Source organism: Vidua chalybeata, chromosome 11 (genome assembly GCF_026979565.1).
Source record: "Vidua chalybeata isolate OUT-0048 chromosome 11, bVidCha1 merged haplotype, whole genome shotgun sequence".
Classification (NCBI taxonomy): Eukaryota; Metazoa; Chordata; class Aves; order Passeriformes; family Viduidae; genus Vidua; species Vidua chalybeata.
In genome coordinates, this window is record NC_071540.1 from 13,899,078 (window position 1) to 13,920,949 (window position 21,872).

General features: G+C 53.3%; 2 protein-coding genes across 2 annotated transcripts; both read left to right on the forward strand.

Annotated features, from left to right (window-relative positions):
- Positions 1-587: 587 nt before the first annotated feature.
- CALB2 (calbindin 2) lies at positions 588-6,898 on the forward strand. Its single transcript, XM_053953228.1, has 11 exons — positions 588-718; positions 3,790-3,866; positions 4,055-4,144; positions 4,244-4,324; positions 5,153-5,209; positions 5,314-5,391; positions 5,504-5,559; positions 5,765-5,804; positions 5,921-5,974; positions 6,201-6,272; positions 6,509-6,898. Exons 1-11 carry the CDS (start codon positions 628-630, stop codon positions 6,623-6,625), a joined length of 813 nt encoding a protein of 270 aa, XP_053809203.1. The 5' UTR covers positions 588-627; the 3' UTR covers positions 6,626-6,898.
- A 1,309-nt stretch (positions 6,899-8,207) lies between these two features.
- Positions 8,208-21,792, forward strand: GOT2 (glutamic-oxaloacetic transaminase 2). Its single transcript, XM_053952707.1, has 10 exons — positions 8,208-8,324; positions 13,658-13,814; positions 14,993-15,121; positions 15,477-15,536; positions 15,658-15,819; positions 16,266-16,370; positions 17,244-17,394; positions 18,043-18,208; positions 19,142-19,292; positions 19,768-21,792. The coding sequence occupies exons 1-10, from the start codon at positions 8,257-8,259 to the stop codon at positions 19,888-19,890; spliced, it is 1,272 nt and encodes a 423-aa protein (XP_053808682.1). The 5' UTR covers positions 8,208-8,256; the 3' UTR covers positions 19,891-21,792.
- Positions 21,793-21,872: the final 80 nt, after the last annotated feature.

The following is a 21,872-nucleotide window of genomic DNA, read 5'->3' on the forward strand; positions in this document are numbered from 1 at the left end:
GTAAGTGGCAGGGATAGGTGACACAGGGCAGGAGTAGATCTCATGGGACAGCGGTAGGTGAGAGAGTAGGGTTAGGTGACAAGGCAGGGACAAGTGTCAGGGCACGGGCTGCCGACTCCAGTGCCCAGTGCTGCTCCCAGTGTCCCAGTATCCTGGTGTCTCGGTATCCCAGTGTCCTGGCATTCCGGTGTCCTAATGTCCTGGTATGCTGATGTCCAGGTGTCCCAATGTTCTTGTATCCCGATGTTCTGGTGTCCTAATATCTCGATATCCTTCTGTCCCAGTATCCCGATGTCCGGGCGTCCCCTTGTCCCGCTGTCCGTGTGTCCCGCTGTCCGTGTGCCCCCAAGTCCCGGTGTCCCCTTGTCCGGGTATCCCGATATCCCGGTGTCCTCCAGTCCCGGTGTCTCGCTGTCCGGGTGTCCCCCCGTCCCGCTGTCCCTCTGTCCCGCTGTCCCGGTACCCGCGGTCCCCCGTGCCCGCCCGGTGTCCCGGAGCGGCGGCGCCCTCTGGCGGCGGCGGGCGGCGCGGCGGCGGCGGGTATAAAAGGCGGCTGCGGGCGGCGGCGGGATCGGGAGCGGCGGGATCGGAAGCGGGATCGGGATCGGGAGCGGGATCGGGAGCGGGATGGCCGGCCCGCAGCAGGCCCCGCACCTCCACCTGGCCGAACTCACCGCCTCCCAGTTCCTCGACATCTGGCGGCACTTCGACGCGGACGGTCAGTCCCGGGGCGCGCGGGACACTTCGCTCCTCAAAAAACCGGCGGGGAGGGCAGCGGGCTGAGCATCACTGGGGGCGCGGGGCTGAAGGGGGGGTGGTGAAGAGTCCCTGGACATCCCGGAGGAGAGGATAGAGCCTCCACTGCCGCAGCCCGGGGGTAACGGTGAGCCCCTGGCGTGATGGAGAGCCCCCGGGATGCAGAGACTCCGGGATGGAGAGTCTCCGGGGTGATGGAGAGTCTCCGGGGTGATGGAGAGTCTCCGGGGTGATGGAGAGTCTCCGCGGCGCAGCCCCGTCGGTTGAAGCTCCGGGGTCGGGGAAGCAATCAGTCCCCCAGGACCTCCCCGTCGAGAAAGGACGGAGAGCCCCAGAACTGGACCCCACTGGGAGCCCTCAGCCCATGGGAAGCTGAGCCTGGGATATCCTGGGTCTCCTTGACACGTCCCCCAGGTGCCTTGAGAGCTGGGATTCGCTCGGGGCTGGTGTCACCTCTGGGTGCTGCTCTGGGCATCTTGCCCTGCCCGGGTGCCCAGTGTCCAAGCTCGGTCCTCTCCATCTCCCTGCCTCGGCAGTGCCCCACACTTGGTACCTGGAAGGAGTGGGGCAGCACAGTCACCAGATTGGCCCCAGGGCCACCCCTTGCCAGGAGTGACAAGAACGGTCCCTCCACGTCTGGAGTGCTTGGTTTCTGCCTGCCTGCTCCCCAGCCTCCCAAAACCTCTCCCTGGGGATGCTGGCAAAAACCGTGTCCGCTATGGGGATGTCACCTTCCCACGGAGTCACATCCCTGTTTCTACCACTGTCAGCCCCAAAAAGGGGGGGAAATGCAAAAACCAGCATTGTTTTGTGGGAAAACAGTTTCTTCCAGCTCTGCAGTGCCACGAAGGAGGCTCAGCCTGCTGGGAACAGCAGCCCAGGGGAAAGCTCCTGTCCTTCACTGTCTCCTGTTCCTGCAGGGAGTTTGGGGACCAAAAACCTCCTGGGAACTGCATCATGTAGCCTGCCCAGCTGCGCTGCTGGAACTGGAGCTTAGCTTGCTCCTGGCTGCATTTTGGGGTCCCCCCGCTCTGCAGCCTCACAGCATCGGGGACACAGACACAGGTCCCTGTCACTGCTGGCACTGGAGCAGCCACCAAGGGGTTTGGAAGGTGGCACTCCAGCGGGAGTGGGCAGCTCCTGATGTGGGTGTCCAGCTGCCTCCCTGCAGTGCTTCCCACTGTGCCCTTGGATGTGCTCTGTCATCTCCAAACCACCGCGGCAGGCACGGATCCAGCTTGGCCCACGGCCCCCAGGCAGGGCAAGGCTGTCGAGCTGCAGCACGGCAGGTGCCCAGGAGAGGAGGGACTCGGGCGTCAGGAAAGGTGGCCTTGACAAGGACAATGCTCAGCTGCACCATACAGGAGCTCCAACAGCCCTGGCTGCTTCCCTGTGCCAATGGAGGGACCTGGGGTTCATTCTTCTGTGCATGGGTCTACTTCACCCAAGCTCATCCCTGCATTTAAACCCCTTCAATGTGGCTTCCATGCCTTGACCTGCTTCCCCTCAAGGCTTGTCATGCCCCAGAGATGTCCCCTTGGATGTCTTTGATGTCCTCACTTTACCAGCCACTGCTGCCCTGAGGCTCTGAGGTGGAGCTGCATGGACTGGCTGTGGCTCTCTGGAGGGGATTTTCCATGGCACTCCACATCCCACTGCTCTGCAGACATGGATCAGACCTGTCCAAGCTGCTGCTTGGAGGAAGCCAAGCTACTGGCCCCAGCTTTTCTCAGCCTTATTCCTTTTTCCCAGCTCAAAACTCCTGTTGATTTTTCTTTTTTCCCCAACTGAATTCAAAGCCACTTGGGGTTCTCCTGCACCCTCAAAAGCAAAGCCCCTGGGAAGAGCAGTGGGAAGCCAAAGTACCTCAGTGGCTCACACCAGCACCCCAGTATCACTCAAGCCCTTCATCCCCTCCCGGGAAGGATGCTGCTCATCCATTGGGATGTGGTCACCAAATAGGAAGGTACCCTGGGTTTTCCCCAGTGCTTTGAGCTGGGATGTGGATGGGTTATTCCCAGCTGCTGTGTAGCAGTGGGGAACAGATGCTGCTGGGGAGCCTGCAGGTTTTAATAATGCGGAAGGTGGTGCAGAGCAGGGAGCTGTGGTCCAAGCCTCTGGAGGCTGAAATGTGGAGCAGTCCTGGGGGAAATATTCACAAGGAAGAGCTCTGGCTATCCCCCAGCCAGGCACTTCAGGGGAAAGGGCAACATCCCTCTGCTGTGTCCAGATGTCCTTGGAAGGGAGGATTTCTGGCAGGGAGGTGACACCTTGCCTGACAGCACCATGGAGCCAGTGTCTTCACTGCTATCTCCAGCTGTGATGTCACCCTGCTGCTTCCAGGCACAGCAGCCACCCCCCAAAGCCACCAAGGGCCAGCACTGTGGGAGCCATGTGTGGCTGAGCCCTGGCTGAGCCGTCTGGCCATCGAGCATCCCACAGGCAGGGCGGGGCTACAGATACCCTGGGTTCCAGAGGAGCCACACCTCAGCACAGATACCGGCAGCAAGAGGTGCAAGGTACACAGGATAAGGCATCTTTTGGAGCTCCTGGCCATGCTGGAGATTGGCAGTGGGGTCACCCCTTCCTGGGGCTGATCCTGCACCCAGGATAGGGGGATGCTGTGCTGGGTGCCTTGCCTCTGCTCCCCATTTGCCCTTGTGGCTCCCACAGCGGGGTGAGTCCTGATTGGGAGATGCTTGCACAGGATGGGATGCCTTTATTTAAGGCATCTGATTTAAGCATTAGATACAGAAAATGCAGCAAAGACCAAGATGAACAAAGTCCCCTGTGCCCCACAAATGAGTGCAAGGGGCAAGTCCATGGCTGTGTGTCACCTGGGCAAATTTGGGCATCACCAGTACGTGTAACACTCAGCATCAACATTGGCTGGCATTTCCTTGTTGACACAGTTGCCTTGGAGCCATGTCCTGGTGCAGAGAAAACAAGTGCCGTGTTCCCTGGGAGCATCTGTCCCTCTCCTCCTGTGCTCTGACACTGTGAAAGTCTTACTGCATTTTTTTCCTCCTGCAGGAAATGGCTACATTGAAGGCAAAGAGCTGGAAAATTTCTTCCAGGAGCTGGAAAGTGCAAGAAAGGGGGCGGGTGTGGTAAGAGCATCTTCTGGTTTTGCTCCCTCCTTCCCTTGTTCCCTTGTGCCCAAAGACTCATGCTCATGTCGGCCCCATCTCCTTTGGGCACTCATGAGTGGGACTGGGACTTCTCTGGGAAGAAAGCAGGAGAAGACCAGCACAGGGAATGGGGAAAATGCTCCCATTCCCTCTCTCCTTACTGACAGGACTCAAAGAAGGACAATTTGGGTGACAAGATGAAGGAGTTTATGCACAAATATGACAAAAATGCGGATGGCAAAATCGAGATGGCAGAGGTGAGCAGTGCTGGACCTGTCAAACACCAGGTTGTTCATGTTCCACCCCCACGCTCATGTTTCCCCTCCACCATTCCACCATGCTTGTGTTTCCCACAGCTGGCCCAGATCCTGCCCACGGAGGAGAATTTTCTGCTGTGTTTTCGCCAGCATGTGGGCTCCAGTTCAGAGTTCATGGAGGTGAGTGGGACAGGCTGCGCTGGGGGATCTCCAGGGAATTCAGTCCACCTCCACCAAGGGAAAACAACTGGGAGCTGGAACTGCCCAAACCTCCCCTGGTCTCCCCAAAACTCTTGGTATTAACTCAGCACTGGGAGGCAGTGCTGGTTTAGGGAAGAGCAGGAGTGTGGTGAGTTTTCCCAGTTCTTAGCACCCCTTGGATAATTCTCAGGGCAGCTGGGTGCCTCATCCCAGCCTCCAGGCAAGGATTTGGGGCTTTTTTGTAAACTTCCCCTCATGGTTGCTCCTAAGTGCCCAAGGGATGTGCCGAAGCCGAGACTGTTCTGGGCCACCCCACAACCTTGCTGTGTCCTTACATGGAGTGAACCCACACAGGTGGGAGAGAAATTGCAGATGGGGAATAAAACATAGCTGGGGGTGGAAGGGAATGTGCAGCATCCTGGAGAGGAAGGAGCTTATACATGGAAACTGAACCCTGGGTGGAGGGGAAGGCTGAAAGAGGAGCACCTCATGATCTTGGGGGCAGGGGGGGTGGTGAGCAGACACTATTGTTTAATTGGGGGATGCAATTAAATATTATTAAATATTAAAACCTGGTCTTGCATACTGACATGAGGATAAAGGTGCTTGAACTCTTGGTGTGGGGCTGAACAAAAGCATCTAGCCCCAAGGGACAGCATGTGATGCCAGTGGGAGCTGTGAGATGGCCCCATCTCCTTTAGGATGCTGGGGAACACTCTCAGAGGGGGTTTATGGGGACACACACACACGTCAGGGGGGAGTGGGGGACACGAGCCCCTGCAAAGGCTCATGGCAGTCCCTCTGCAGGCTTGGCGCAGGTACGACACGGATCGCAGCGGCTACATCGAAGCCAACGAGCTCAAGGTGGGCTGTGGGCATAGGGTGGGCTGGGCTGGGTCCCTGCCAGTGGGACATCCCTGCTGGGACAGTCAGGGATGGGGACAGCCAGCAAAACCCTCTCTTCCCAGGGCTTCTTGTCGGACCTGCTGAAGAAGGCAAACCGGCCCTACGATGAGCCCAAGCTGCAGGAGTACACACAGACCATTGTGAGTGGGACCTGGGGCACTGTGTCCCCACCAGGGGTCTCAGCACCCCAAGTGGGTGGCTTGCAGGGGAGGAGGAGGTGACGGTGACAGGGTACTGTTTGTATCCCAACAGCTGCGGATGTTTGACATGAACGGTGATGGGAAGCTGGGCCTCTCCGAGATGTCCCGGTAAGGTCACGGGCAGCGAGAAGGAAGAGCAGGGGAGGGAAAGACACCTGAAATGCTCATGTTTAGGAAGAGTCTGCTCCAGCTTCCAGGGAAAACTGTTTTCCTCTTTAATTTACTCATGTTTCTGAGCAAAACATCACTGTGATTTAAGAGAATGCCTTTTCCTGGCTGCTTCCCGCTCTTCCCTGCCCTTCTTGTTTTTCAGACTTTTGCCTGTGCAAGAAAACTTTCTTCTGAAGTTTCAGGTAACATAATACTACTCCTACTGCTAATAATAACAACAAAAACAACCCCCATTGCTTGTACCTCCAACCCCTCTCTCATACACTGGTACCTCTCTCATTCCCTTGTCACTTCCCAGGGAATGAAGCTGTCCTCAGATGAGTTCAATGCCATCTTTGCCTTCTACGACAAGGTAGGGAGCCAGCTCATGGGAAACCACCCCAAATAAATATAACCTGGCAAAAAATAACCCCAAATCATATGGTCTTGGTTGGGGCAATTCCCTGCTCTGGTTTGGGGTAGGAGAACTGGGTTTACCTCTGGCTGTGCTGGGTGAGGGTCTGGGGATGCCCATGTCCAAAGGGGAATTGCAGGGCTTGTGTCCTTCCTGCTGTTGATGTCCCTCCCACACTATCCAGGATGGAAATGGCTTCATTGATGAGAATGAGCTGGATGCACTTTTGAAAGACCTGTATGAGAAGAATAAGAAAGTAAGTGGGGGCAGAGCTTGGGTGCCACCCCCAGAGCCCCCCAGTTCCTTCTCCCATCTCCCAGCAGCATCTTTCCATGTCCATGCTCCATGGGGACGAGGAGATGCTGGTCCGAGTGCTGACCCCGCATCCTCATGGGAAGCTGCACTGGAACTGGGAGGAGTGTAATCTCAGCCTGGGGGTACTGCCCCGGGAGAAAGGGGATGCCCACCCCCACTGCCCCCTCTGCCTTGCAGGAGATGAACATCCAGCAGCTCACCAACTACAGGAAGAGCATCATGAACCTCTCCGACGGGGGCAAACTCTACCGCAAGGAACTGGAGATGGTGCTCTGCAATGAGCCCCCCATGTAGGACCCCCATACACACAGCCCACGCTCCTCCTCCCCGAAAACAAGCACAAAGGGGAGCCCCCATCACTGCAGAGCTCCCCCAACATCTCTTGGGTTTGCTGTAGGTTGCTAAAATCCCATTTAGGGGGAAAACTTTTTTTTTTCCCATCTGCCTGGTTTGTTTAATGACATTATTTTTTTTTCTTTGCGGGAGTGTTGTTTTCATTCCTTTGGTCTCTTGAGTTTTTATCATTTACCAAAGAACAGTTTACTAATAAATTCAAGTACTGCTAGAGTGAAGCCCCTATTTCTCCATCCCATGGTGGGCTGTGGGGTGACAGGGAGGAGGGGGATATCCCCACACTCTGATCCCACAGAGGACATGGCTGCTGGGTGGGGAAGAGAGATGGAGCATTTGGGAAAGCCCCTATGGAATGAGGGTCATTGGAAAATCCCTGGGGAGCAGAGTGCAGGCAGGTTGGGTGGGGACACTGTACCTCCCAGTTATCCCTTCCATTCACCCCTCCCACACACTGCCAAAGCCTCTGGGACATCTCAAGGATTGTTTCCCCCACTTCCAGTTTTGGAAACCAGTCTCAGGGTGCTGATGCTGGCAGAGTCACAGTGCAACCCTTCCCACTCCTGTACTATCCAGTGCAGCCCAGCTGAGGCCTGTATGGCCCAGTATGGTGCAGTGCAGTCCCATCTGGACATGTACAGTCCAGTACAGCCCATTATGACCCAGGAAAATCCCACACAGCTCAGTATGGCTCAGTATAGCCCAATACGCTACAGTGCAGTCCTATATGGCCCAGCACAGCCCCACGTAGCCCAGCATGGCCCAGTACAGCCCTGTACATCCCTCTGTGGCTCAATACATTTCAGTATGACCCAGTACCACACTATACAGACCTGTGTGGTCTTGTACAGTCCTGTGTGGCTAAGCACAGCCCGGTACAGACCTTTACAGTTCCACATGGCCCTCTACACTCCAGAATGGCACAGGGCAACCAAGTACAGCCCCATACAGCCCAGTATGGCCTAGTACAGTCCTTTACAGCTCCATATGGCCAAGTACAGCCCTGTATATCCCTGTATAGTCCCACATGGTGTGTTACAATCCTGTATAGCTCACTATATGGCCCAAGACTGCCCGGTGTAGACTTGTATGGCTCCATATGGTGCAGTACAGTCCTATACAGCTCAAGTACAGCGCTGTGCAGCCTAGTATGGTGCAGTACCATCCTGTATGCCCCAGTATGGCCAAGTATAGCCTGCTACAAGATGGCCCAGCACAGCCTACCTAGTATGGCCCATGTTGTAGTTAAGGCCTCCCTATCCCAGTACAGCCTACTACAACCCAGTATAGTGTAGGACAGCCTAGTACAGCCAGTATGGCCTGGTACAAGATGGCCCAATACAGCCTAGCATGGCCGACTACATCCCAGTCGAGTCCTGCATATCCCAGTACCGCCCGGCACAGCCCAGCACAGCCCCGGACCGAGCGGCGCAGCTGCACCGACCCGTAGCGGCCGCCAGGGGGCAGCGCGGGCGGTGCCCGGCGCGCGGCGGCGCAGGCGCGGGGCGGAGCGCTCAGCCGGCGCCCGCGGTGTGAAGTGCCCGCCCGCCGCCGCCGCCACCGCCGCTGCCGCCATGGCGCTCCTGCACAGCCGCCGGCTCCTCGCCGCCCCGCGTCTCGCCGCCGCCGCCTCCCGCGCCAGGTGAGGGCTGAGAGGTGGTTCAGCCCCTAGGGCCGCCCGCCGGTGTCGGCGGAGGGGTTTTCCCGCGGCTGAGCCCCGCTCCGAGGTGGCGGTGGGGGGAGGCTGCGGGAAGCGAGTCCCCCCGTGCGGCCCGCGGCTGACGCCGCGCTGGGCGAGGGGGTTGCCGGGGGGACGGACCGCGCTCGGATTGGCTGGGAGGGGGGGTCCTCGCGCTCTGATTGGCTGCGGCCCAGCCCGGCGCCCCCCGCCTGCCCTTGAGGCGCCGCCGTGGAGGGCGCGTAGGCACCGGGGAGCCCCGGGAAACGGGGCCGGGGGGAGCCCCGGGAAACGGGACCGGGGGGAGCCTGTGCCTTAACGACGGGTCGGGGACACCCTGTGCCTTGACCGACGGGTTGGGGACACCCTTTGCCTTGATTGGACCGCGGTGCTGCTAGTGATGTACAGTGTGCTTCGGGGCACGAATGATGTGGTCGATGAGAGGCTGGACGTGCCCAGGCGATGTGCGCTCGCAGCGCAGAAACCAACCGTGTCCTGGGCTGCATCACCGGCAGTGTAGGCATCAGGTAAAGGGAGGGGATTCTGCCCCTCTGGTCTGCTCTGCTGAGACCTCCACCTGCTGCACTGCATCCACCTTTGTGACCCTAGCACAAGAAGGACATCGACCTGTTTGAGCAAGTCCAGAGGAGGCCACAAAGATGATCACAGAACTGGAGCACCATTTCTGTGGGGAAAGGCTGAGAGAAAGAGCTGGGGTTATTCAACCTGGAAGAGACAAGACTTTGGGGTGACCTAGTTGTGGCCTTCTAGTATCTAAAGGGGCTACAAGAGAGCTGGAGAGGGACTTTTGACAAGGGTATGGAGTGCCAGGGCAAGGGGGAAAGGGTTTAAATTGACAGAGGGCAGGGTTAGATTAGATATTAGGAACAAATTCTTCCCTGTGAGGGTGGTGGGGTCCTGGCACAGGTTGTCCAGAGAAACCGTACCTGTCACATCCCTGGAAGTGTCCAAGGCCAGGTTGGACAGGGCTTGGAACATCCTGGTCTAGTGGAAGGTGTCCCTGTCTATGGCAGGGGTTTGAGCAACGTAATTTTTCAGGTCTCTTCCAACCCAAATCATTCCACGATTCTGTGTGCTGTGAAATGGGGCTGAGGTGGTGCTGTCTGGCTGCCCTGTGTAGTGGGACCAAAGGGTCCTCTGCACTGTGCAGTGGCCTCATGCATGTGGGATCATGCACGGTGCAGCAGGTCTGCAGTGACCCCATGATCCATGGAATGGGGTGGGAGTAGTGCTGGCTGTGCTAGAGCTGTGCTCTCAGGGGTACAAACCCTAGCAGGAACAGAGTGGGAATGACTGTGTTTCTGTGAGGACCAGTCCTGCACTGGCAGCTCTGGATTCTGTTGTCTCTGGTCAGCAGAGGTTTGGATAGAAAAATGTAGGGTGCTGCTGGAGCTGTGTGAAAAGCCCAGAACATCCAAGTTTCCACAGAGTACAGCTGACCTGAGAGCCACGGGGCTGGGAACATCACTGAGATCAGATGGCCCAGAAGCAGAGTGTGCAGAGGAATCTGGATGAGGCCTTGGTGCTCTCCCAAACCCTTTGACTACTAGCCCTCACTAGTGGGGAAGTCTCTAAGAAACAGTTTCCCGCCTACATCAGAGCAGGAAAGCAGTGGGTTTTTTTAAATCTCTATTCCAGCAGTCACTACTGCTTCTAAGCCAGCCTTCTGGCTCTTCTCAGCTGGGACAGAAGAGCAGCTGTCTAGAACTTGTGTTTTATGCCCATGGACTATAGCAGGCCTGTGAAAGGCTGGCATAAGCTTTGCTTTTCTCAAGCTTGTTATACAGCAAACTGTAAATTACCAAATTGCATTGAGGTCACCCAAAAGATGTTGTTAAGTTTTTTAAGTAAGGAGCCTCTGTGCACAGCCCCCTTTTTCTGTTCAGGAATAGTGGCTTATTATGCAACATGGGAAGCCAAGCACTGATTAGCAGTTTCTGTTTCCTTATCTTCAGCAATACAATGTGGTGCTCCAGCTGCTATCATTAATCTGTGCTGAGAATGCTCTTTCTGAAAGCAGAACAAATGTTAAGAGATACGAAATGGTTAAAACGGCTCCATTGACACATAAATGCTAATTAGGACGATAACTCAGTCTGCTGCTCTGCTGTATCACAAGACAGCTATTTAAATAGCTTTTCTTGGTGGAAAGCTTATCCGAAGCTCACTGGGGCAAGGAATTTGTAGGCTTGAAAGGCCCTGTAGTAGCCAGCAGCCTGTTGGCATTGTTCTTGTGTAAATATTAGCTTTAAATGTGGTTTACGTACAGCCTTTGGCCTCTCACTCTGCTCTGTCTTGCAGAACTGCTGTGGGGGCTTTGGCAAAGCTTCTGAAATCCTGTCTCTTATGTGGCTGTACCTCAGGAAACCTTCACTGGGCTTGTAAATGCTTGCTCTCCAGGCTTGGCTTGAGTCCTTAAGCACTTCTTAGGTCTGTGCACTTGAGGCAGAAGTCCCATATATATTTTTGAAAAACGTTGCAAATTTATGCAATTCCTGGTGCATTTTCCCACCCTCTCTGTCTCACTGCTCTTGCAGTTGTACATTAAACCAGCTCTGAAGACAAGCATGGCTGAAGAGTACAGAGACTATTTGGATCTCTGATGAGCATCTAAACTCTGACTGGGCCTTCTTTGTGGAAGTCCTGTAGCTGGAGAATGTGCTTCCTTTGGCTTACATTGAGTATCCCTCGAGTAGCTCAACCCCAGCTTAAGTTTACCTCTGGTTAGTTTTCTGCACTGAATACCTCTGGCCTGGCAGAGATGTGCAGTTTATAGCTTTGACCTTTATTCAAGCCAAATGTTCTTTTAATTGCTCAAAATAAAATACAAGGCAGTGCAGGGACAACAACAGTAACAGGGGGTAGCAGTGTGTTAGGGTTTGTGGCCTTGGACCCCTAGTAGATCTCTTTTCCCCAAACCCCTTTGGGAAAGCTTTGCCTCTGTGATCTCTTTGGTATCCTAATGTGTTTGGACAACTCAGCCTAGGCTTTTTTCTCCTGTCTCCCTGCAAGCTCACCTCCCTGGAAACACCAGAGTTTTGTTTCACCTGGAAACCTTCATGCTGAGAACAGGAAAATAAGCCCTAAACCTACCGTGTCGGTGCCTTAAGCCAACACAAAAACCGGCTCAGAACAAAAGTACTTAACTCTCTGAAGTGCTGTAGCTTAGGTAAATGCCTGCAGGATCAGCATTAATTGAGGTATGTTAGAGCTCAGTGACCTGCCTAAGCCTTAGCAGGATTGGGACCTAAATACTCCAAACACTGTAAGCTGCTTGGGGAAAAGCCCAGCAGAAAGAAGGTGCTGTCACCATCTCCAAAGTAGCAGCTCTTTAAAATAGATGGCCAGGCTCCTGCAGCCTTTGATACCAAAATAATCCTAAACCAGGTAAACTGAAGAGAACCACACCACTGCACATAGTTTCTCTCTTTCCCTGCCTCTCCATTGCCAGGAACCCATTGGGAGGGGTTTGTCCAAAGCCGCCTGAACCTGCAGCAGGAGTTTGCCCTGACAGTCCCCTTGACGTGTCCTGCTCAGGTTGGTTCTCCAGGTCACTCCCTCCACACTGGCTGCAGCCCCGGTCCCTCTCTGGAGGGTGTGTGTTGCTGGCATCTCCGACTCATCCTCCTTTCCAAGCTAATCCTATACTTAAGAGGTAATTAAGACTAGTTGGTGGTCTAAAAAACGTTAAGCAAATCTTCCATTTTTAAACTACCTAGAGGTGGCTCTACCTCTTCCTCAAAGCCTGTCAAAAGGAGTAATAGGCTTCTTTTAAAATTTGAAAATAGCGTACAGAGGGGAAGAACGGTTAGTCTGAAGAGGGCAAATGATCAAGGCTCCATGAGATGGAATCTACGTACATGTGAGAGTGCAGAATTTTTCTGTAGTGAGGAAACTTGGCCTAAATGGACCTAAAACAGGGACAGAGTGGAAAGATGACTTTATGAATTCTGCTGATCAGTTAGAGCTTCCTTAACCCGCCTGGCCCCACTGCCCACAGATCTGTATCTGCCTACAGAGTCTGCCCTACACACTCAGCAGGAGGTCTGGCTGGCCCTGGGCTGGCTCCAGGCTGCCTGCATTGCCTGGGGCACGGACCAGCCCCAGGACAGCATTCCCAAGTTGGGAAAGGATCTTGTTATCAGATGATGTAGCCTTTCTGGGGCTGCAAAACTGGCAAAGCTGATATGTCTCTCTGTCTCTGTGTTTCTCCTTCAGCAATCAAGGCTTGAGTTCTTTCCTCCAGGAGATAAATGCAATCTATTTTGTATTGCACCCTTTGTTCCCCACTGAGCTGGGGGACCAGGTTAGGCACCTGTGTGGTGAGTCAGGACGCTCAGAGTGCATGCAGTGCCTTCAGGAGCGGGCTATGACAACCAAATCCCTCTGCCAGGCAGGTTAAAAAACACCACACTGCTACTCCTGCACTGTCTGCAGGCCTGCAAAGCCTGGACATGGGACAGGCCGGAGACTGTGGCCAAAGGAAATAACAGGTTTCTTTTTATAGCATGGTCTGCTCTGCCCTTGACATTAAGAGAGCCTTTCCATCTTCAGGGTGTGCTGCCAGCTGGGCAGAGGCATGTGGCTCCTTGTGTTGGGGAAACACAAAGCTCCTCCTGATGCAGGGAGGTTTTGTGCTTGACAGCAGGGGAAGGGTCTTCACATCAGAGCTTGTCACTTGTCACACAGGGAACAAACTGTCTTCTATGATTTCCTGGAAAACAGCATTTGTCTACAACACCAGGGGAGGCAGAGTTTGTAGGGCAAGGAGTGGAAATACTTTTGTTCTATCAGCTAATACTGGGAGCAAAACAAATTAGTTTTAATGTACTACAGCCTTTCCAGGGGTTTGGAAGAGACTCCATATTCATGCTTTTGTGCAATTGCCTGGGTCTGGCCAAGGTTCCCTGGAGGGGAATAACCTGTGCAATCCCACGTGCAGGCTCTGGGCACTTGTCCAGAGCATGGGAGTTCAAGGCTTCAGTTTCCTGGGCTCTTTGTGGTGTTAGCACATAAGGCAAACAGGAGCATTTCAACATGCTAATGACTGAGAGGGTGTCAGTTATCTTCAGCCACAATGAACTGAGGCTCTTCACCCATTCTGCAATATACAGTGTGACTTAAATGGTTTGGTTTGTTTTTTTTTATAATTCTCTGAACACTATTTGTACCTTTTTCAGTGGTTTAAAGACAAGATTTCCCTTGGGGGTTTCTGTTGGTGCACATCTCTGCCCAGTTCTCAAGCCTCATGCTTAGTTTCTCATTTCTCCCTTTAGCTCATGGTGGTCCCATGTGGAGATGGGTCCCCCCGACCCCATCCTGGGGGTGACAGAAGCTTACAAGCGTGACACCAACTCCAAGAAGATGAACCTGGGAGTGGGGGCATATCGGGATGACAACGGGAAGCCCTATGTCCTGAACTGTGTTCGCAAGGTGAGCTGGGTGCTGACTGCTGGGCAGGGCCAGATCCAGGTGCCAGGTACCCTGAGGAAGTCAGGGAAGGGGAAGGTCACTAAGCAAGTTTTGTCTGTTGATCCTTAAAATAAGCTCTGTCTCTAACAGAGCAGGACAGTATTCCTGGATATCTCCCTTAGCAGGACTAATGCTTTTGAGACATGACAGAGCTGTTAAGTGGTACAGGACAAAACAGAAAATACATGTCCTGTTCCCATTCAGGCAACTAACTCATTGCTGACATCTATGAGCCCTTCAATGCACTTGTTCTCTGAACTTCAAGGTGTTTCTTGAACAGGCTGGTGTTCTTTAGGGCACCCCACAAGGGAGGAAGGAGCTGACATTGGCCCCTTAGTGGATTAGTCTTAGAAATTCTGCTGAGCCAATACTACCAGTTTCTCCATAAGCCAGTCTAAAACTCCAGCCCAGGGAGCTGGGTGTGGACATTGCCCTTGAAGGGATTATGGGGTCTTTTAGGGCTCTAGGGGTAGAAATAGGCTGTTAAATAGCTGGCAGCTGACATATGCATTGATTGGCTGCACTGACAGGGAGGGTGCAGGGAGAGTGCCTTTTCCAAGTGTCTCATCAGTGTGGGGTTTAAAGCCATCCCTTGCCCTCCCTCTCTCTGTGCAGCTGGGTCACAACCAGGGAGCCTGGATGGTGTCAAAGGGACAGTTTCATGGTGGTATGTGAATGCTGCCAGGGTCTGTGCCACTTCCAGCATGACAAGGCCCTGCAAAAGGTTTGCTACCCTACCTGGTTTGGGGATGTCTCCTACGGAGAGATGATATCTGCCTCTCAGTAACACTCAAGTCTTGCTTTTCTGCAGGACAATTCCTGCTTGGGCAAAGAAATGCGTGTCCTCGTGCGGCAGCATTGACTTGTAATGGGCTGGAAGTGGTGCTTTCTTCTGGTATCAGGTTTCCGTGGCTCCACTGTACCAACGCTGTCACCCACTGAGAGCTCTGGTGGCTTCGGGGTTTTATCTGAAATGTTTACTGCTGCCCCTTGCTTGGAATGAACCCTGCAGAGAAACTCCTGTAAACCAACCTTTGCCCCTTTCGAGCAAGCAAATGTGCAAAGAAGTGACCTTCAGCTGTCCATCACTTCTCTGCACGATGATGCCTTCCTTGCTGAGCTTGTATCCTCTCTTCCAGGCGGAGGCCATGATAGCATCCAAGAAGATGGATAAGGAGTACTTGCCCATCGGGGGACTAGCGGATTTCACCCGGGCATCCGCAGAACTGGCTCTGGGGGAAAACAGTGAGGCTTTCAAGAGTGGCCGGGTAAGGAGAGGCCAGGGCACAGGGGGCAGGGAGGACACACGGTTGGTATGTGAGTGCTCAGCAAGTGTGGAAGAACCGGTGGGGTATTGATGCTTCTGAGTTGTGGGCTGGCTGGCCCCAAGGATCACTGCGTCCTCTGAAGGCTGGGGTGAAACGGTGCTCTCCAAGGAGGGGATTTAACTTTGCCAGTGATCCCAACTCCCTGCTCTGGAGCTGGAGCTGCTGATCCCTATGGTCCCTCCAGCCCCTTGTCCCTGTTTTGGTGTGCTGCTGCCAGTCGTGACATGGTGACTGCGCTCTCTCTGTAACACAGCATGGCTGCTCAGACTCAGATATTTTTTTTCTTTTCTTGCAGTATGTTACCGTGCAGGGTATTTCTGGGACTGGATCTCTGCGAATTGGTGCCAACTTTTTGGTGAGTGCCTGGCCAGCAGTGGAAGGAAAGGACGTATTTTGACCAGAGCTGAATTTTTATGGTTTTCTAACTGCTTGAATGTATACAACCTGTTTGAACACTTTGTCTTTCTATTGACCAGCAACGATTCTTCAAAGCCAGCCGTGATGTGTATCTACCCAAACCGTCCTGGGGTAATCACACTCCCATTTTCCGTGATGCTGGCATGCAACTTCAGGCTTATCGCTACTATGACCCCAAGACATGCAGCCTTGACTTCTCTGGAGCCATGGATGACATTTCTGTGAGTTGCCTTCCATGCCTGGAAGAATGGAGGTCATGTGGGGAAATGGGTGGTGATACTACTTTACCCTATATGTGATGATGCGGCATGAAGCTGTGTCAGGGGAGGTTTAGGCTGGATATTAGGAAAAGATTTTTCACCCAGAGGGTGGTTGGGCACTCAAACAGGGTCCCCAGGGAAGTGGTCATGGCACCAAGTCTGCCAGGGTTCAAGGAGTGTTTGAACAATTCAGGCACATAGTGTGGTTCTCAGGATTGTCCTGTACAGGGCCAAGGAGTTGGACTCCTTATAGGTCCATTCCAGTTCAGAATATTCTATCATTCTATGATGGCTGAAGGCATTAAATCAAGGCTAGAAGCCTCACAGAGCTCATCTAAGCTGTCTCATCTGCTGAGGAGAGTGCTCAGATATCATCGATGATTCATTCCCTATAACATCTTCCTTAGAAAATTCCAGAGAAGAGCATCATCCTCTTACATGCTTGTGCTCACAACCCCACTGGGGTGGATCCCCGGCAGGAACAATGGAAGGAGTTGGCAGCTATGGTGAAGGTAAGCAATGTCCCAGGGGTACTGTGCCATTCCTGGGAAAACCTCATCTCTGGCCTTTCATGGGTGGCACCTGGTCTTCACTTCTCTAAAGGTTATTCCCTTCCCTGAAGCCAGGATGGGTGTCATGTTCCTGACAGGAACCAGCCAAATGTACCCAGAAGGCTTCTAGCTGACCATTGGGCTTTCTGTTGGCACCTTTCCAGGAAGCTGGAGTAGGGAGACCTGAAAGGAGAGCAGCAGGGTTGAAAGCATGAGCTGTGATTGCTGGAGCAGAGCACCCAGTGTTGCTGTATGAAAAATGCTGAAAGATCTCTCACATGCCTGGTGTCTCCTTGCAAGCTTCAGCTGCAAATAGATAGGGACAAGTTCTACCTTCTCCTCCTTCCTGCTGCTCCATCATGTAGCCGGTGAAATTTGGCTTGGAGATACCTTGCCTTAATAGGGTCCTGAGAATTGGTAGATAGCAAAGTGATCTCTGTGGCCTACAGAAGGGTAACTCTAAGGGGCAGTGTATCTGGGGTATCTGCCTAGCTGACTAGAGTGTTACCAGGTGATTGTCCTGGAAACTGATGATACAGAAGACATTGAAGTAGACTGTTTTATTACTGTTGAATTTACTTCTGCTTTCTGGGCCAGATTTGCACATTCCATAAATGCCCCGGAGGATCTTCAGCTGCTGTTTTGATGTGTGCTGGGTAGCTGCAGGTTTTGGGCTGCTTTCCCTGTGGTGAATGAAGGGGAATAGCGCTCTTTCTGGAGGAGAATTGCTGCAGGTGGACAGACTGCTGTCTGCATGGCTTTTCTCAGCCTGCAGCCCTGCGCCTTGGAGGGGTGCTCAGCTTCTGTGACACTCTCTTCTATCTTTGTCGGCAGAAACGAAACCTCCTCGTGTACTTTGACATGGCCTACCAGGGCTTTGCCAGTGGGGACATCAACCGGGATGCCTGGGCTGTGCGGTATTTCATCGAGCAGGGCATCAACATCGTCCTGTCACAGTCCTTTGCTAAGAACATGGGGCTGTACGGTGAGTAGGGCACGTGGTGAGGAAATAGTTTAATCCAGGCTGCTGGTGGGATCCCAATACCTCCAAGGTTTAGCAGCCAGTGTTTTCCTACTGCCTGTGTTAATCCTGCAGCATTGAGCAGGAATAACCCTTTAGGAGCTGGTAGAGAACAGGGATCCACTAAAGCTGTGTGGTGTTTGGTGCGACATTATAAGACGGATATAAAGCTTTCAGAGGGTGTCCAAAGGAGACTACAAAGATGGTGAATGGTCTAAAGAGAAGCCGTACAAGGAGCAGCTGAGGACACTTGGTTTGCTCAACCTGGAGAAGAGAAGACTGAGGGCAGAGCTCATCACAGGCATTCACTTCCTCTCAAGGGGCAGCATCTGCGTTCTGTGACCAGTGACAGGACCCAAGGGAACCACATAGAACTGTGTCAGGGAGGATTTAGGCTGGATATTTGGGAAAGGTGCTTAACCTTAAGGGTGACTGGATATTGGAACAGGCTTCTCAGGGAAGTGGTCATAGCATAAGCTTGACAGAGCTTAAGGAGTGTTTGGACAATGCTGTCAGACACAGGAATTGTGGGATTCTTGGGGTTGTTCTGTGCAGGGCCAAAAACTGGACTCAATGATCCTTCCAACTCAAGATATTCTGTGATTCTCTTAGGAGAGCGTGCGGGTGCCTTCACAGTTATCTGCAGTGATGCAGATGAAGCCAAGAGGGTCGAATCACAGCTGAAGATCCTCATCCGCCCCATGTATTCCAACCCACCTGTGAATGGAGCACGCATTGCCTCTATGATCCTGAACACCCCTGACCTACGGAAGGAGTGGTAAGAAGAAATCTATAATGTTCATGACAGTGAGGTCTCTTTGTGCAGCCTTGTGCTGTGCTTACTGTGTGCTGCTGTCACAGGCAGCTCTTAGCTTCAGCAACAGTCAGAACCATGTTCACTCTGGAAAAAACCCTGCTTATGTCCTGGCATCAGCTGGTGTCAGTTTAACCTGACACAAACAGGTTTTCCTTGTGTTAGCAAGAAAGAAAACTCTGTAAAGGAGGGGATAAAGCTCTCATAGGATTGAGGGCTGCAGGAGCTGCCTATCTAAGAAGCCTAAAAGTCTGAGGTGGTGTAGCCATGTAGTGTGTCTCATGGGGGGGAAGTGGAAGCATAAGTCCCCTGGGAATGAGACCCAGGAATGTAACCCTCATGTCCTAAGCCTGATTCCTGGCATCAGCCTGTGCTGTTTTCCCAGCCCCTTAATGCTGGGTCCCTCCCAGCAGCTGGCCTGGCAGAACAAAGGTTGGCAGTGTGCTGTGGCCTCACTGGGGGCTGTGTTCTTTTGGCAGCCTGACACTTGTGCCTGATCCAGGCCCTGGCAGAAACATTTCTTAGCTGTGCTGCTTTGGAGCAGGGCCTGTTTGCAAATGCTACCCCTGCACTCTTGGTTTACCTGTAGATACTATTTTATCTGGGTTTGAATAGTGCTGCCATGAGGCATCCTACTGACCCGTGGCTTTCAGATGTGAAAAATGTCTATATTCTAGTAGTAGTGTCCAACAGCAATGGAATAAATAGAAAGAGGTCACCTTTGGGTATCAGGAGAAAGAAGCAGCTTCCCCAGCTGGAGCTACTTTTTCATGCTCATCTGCATCCCCCTATGGAGCCCCTCCAGGTGGAGAGGTTGACTTTCAATAGCTGGGGTGGGGAGAGCAGCACTGGTGTGTTCCAGCCCTGCTCTGAATGGTTCCTGGGTTGGCTCCTCAGGCTCACAGAAGTGAAGGGCATGGCTGACCGGATCATCAGCATGCGGACTCAGCTGGTGTCCAACCTCAAGAAAGAGGGATCCTCCCACAACTGGCAGCACATCACTGACCAGATCGGCATGTTCTGCTTCACAGGGCTGAAGCCTGAGCAGGTAAACACAATTCCAGTGATCTCAAAGTGTCATTTGCAGTCCTTGTCAGCAGGTTTTTGACTGCACATGCCAAAATGAGCCCTTGTAAGCACTTCCTATTCAGAAGGAACATCCTCCAAGTCCTAAGCACTGTCACATCATGAGAACCCCGGCTTGCTCTGTTCCCTGCTGTACTTGGGGAGGTTGAAAGTAAATGTAGCTGTCATGTCTATCAAAGCAAGCAGTCACTTGGTGCTGCTCTGAAGTGACCTTAAAGGTCAGCTCAAATGAGGTGACTCTTCCAGCTGAACATCTGCAGTGTTGCTGCTTGGCCTGAGAGCTGAGCAGCATCTCTCTTGACACAGGGTACTCTGCAGTGGGATGCCCTGTCTGCTGGCAGCCAGTTTGTTTTGAGTTTCAGCAAGCTGGGTAAATTTGCACTTTGCTGACACAGCAGAGGTTGGCCTGCAGTTTGAACTTTGCTCTTTCACCCCAGGTGGAGCGGCTGATCAAGGAGTTCTCAGTTTACATGACGAAGGATGGACGCATCTCTGTGGCGGGAGTTACATCAGGCAACGTGGGTTACCTGGCTCATGCCATCCATCAAGTCACAAAGTAAAGACAAAGGGGTGCCCTGGAGCTGGTGGCTTTCCCTTCTTCACCAGTTGAAGATGAGGAGGGAAAAGAAACAAGCAGAATACTTCAACCACAGCACTTGAAGCCGCTGCTGAATGTATCTTGTAAATGAGTTGTAGAAGCCTAGTCAAATCCACCTTGTGTTGTGGAGCAAGGACATAATTGCTGGCTCCTGCTCGTCACAGCTGTTCTTCCCTGCTGTCCATCCTTTCTCCATCAACCCCAGCACCTATCTATGCTGGAGGAAGCAAATGCTTAGCAATGCCGTCCTGCCAGTGTAGGCACCAAAGGCTTCTCCACACACATTTCTCCATGAGAAGGCTTTGTGAGGCTTTTGGCTGCTGGCCCAAGCAGCAGCAGGCAGGGAGCTGGGTGGGCTGAGTTGGAGGGCTGCTCTGGTGTGCTCCTCCAAACTCCTCAGCCAGTCCCTGCTGCCAGCAGGCTCCATCCTCCTCTATCATCCCAGCCTGGGGCTGGGCAGCACCAAAGCTGTCCTCTGATAACCAGCTCTGAGGACTTCTCACTACCAAACTCTGCTCCGTTGTTGGCTTCGCTTTTTCCATCTGGGACTCTCTCCTTTCAGGTGTAATTCACAGTGGCATCAGTGCGTGGGGCAGACCAGTGTCCCTCTTTTAAACCTGTCTCACTTTCATACCTGGAGGTGAAACAATTTCTCACGCCCCCCTCTCCCCAGTAAGAACCTCCTCTGAAAACTGCTCTCTGCCTTGCCCCATTCCTGTCCTAAGCCCAGCAGTCCAGCCCTATACCTCCAGCAGCCCTCCCTGCAATCTTTGTTCAGTGTCCCAAAGCCGTAAGACAAGAGGCTTGCCCTGCAGTATCCCACTCATGTGGAGGTGTGGGGCATCCCTCTCTGCTCTGTTCAACCACATTTCTGGTGACACCAGAAAACAGAGATCTTGAGAGAAATCTGAGAGCTGATGACTCAAAAACCATTCTGTCCTTCTAAACCAAGTGTCCCTGAGGTCCTGTGACTTACTGGACTCTGATTTTTAATCCAAATAAACTGGTGCATGGCTATGTTGAGCTGGGGAATTCATCCTGTCTTTGTGCAGCTGGATCCTGTCCCTTCCATGCACCAAACATTCCCTCTCAGGACCTTACTAGCACAGGGGATCTTACATGACTAGTGAACCCTCATCTGAGAATCCCATGTAGAGAGGCAGTTCCCACCAATGGGCCCCAGGAGCACAGTGTGTGTGAACTGAGATTGTCCAGATGCAAGCTAGTGCCATGGAGCTGAAATTGAAGCCTATGGTGTTGAATGTAGGTGTTGCTGGCGAGAGGACAAATTCCAAAAACTGTCTGCCTTGGGACATGGGGGCCATCTTTGGCCACTGGCCCACAATGGAGTGGAGCCTCCCTAGGCGGAGCTGAAGGCATTACCTCTTAAGTCTGAGCTGTCTTCATCCACTGCCACTTCTTCCTACTGCAGCCGTACCAGGGCATTTAGCCCATTCCCATTTAGCCCATTCCCATTTAGCCCTCATTTCCCATTCCTGCCCAGGGCAACTGTGTGCCCGTTGGAGCTGGGACAGGTCCTGTCTGGTGCACCTGTCCCGGTCTAGTGCACGTTGTTGCCACACTTGCTGGAAGGCTGGATCCTCCCGCCGCTCCCTGACAGAAGGTTTCCGCTCCCACGCCGCTTGTTTACTGGCCCGATGCCCACAGCCGCTGCTTGCTGTCCTTTGTGCAATAAACTGCTCTCCATGCCGCACACGCCGTAGGTGCTGCCCCACGGCGCTGTGGGTTCCTGTGCTGTGGTCCCTGGTTCTGCGTGGCTCTCGAGCTGCCGCCTCCTGCCCTCTTACCCGCGTGGGGCGTTCTCCTGCTCGTTCTCTGTACAATAAAAGCACCCTGGAGCACAGCCCCGTCTCTCGCCCTCTCCTTGCCGCATGTCCCCGGAGGCTCAGCCCCTGGGAAGGGCTACCCGAAGGGGGATGTTTC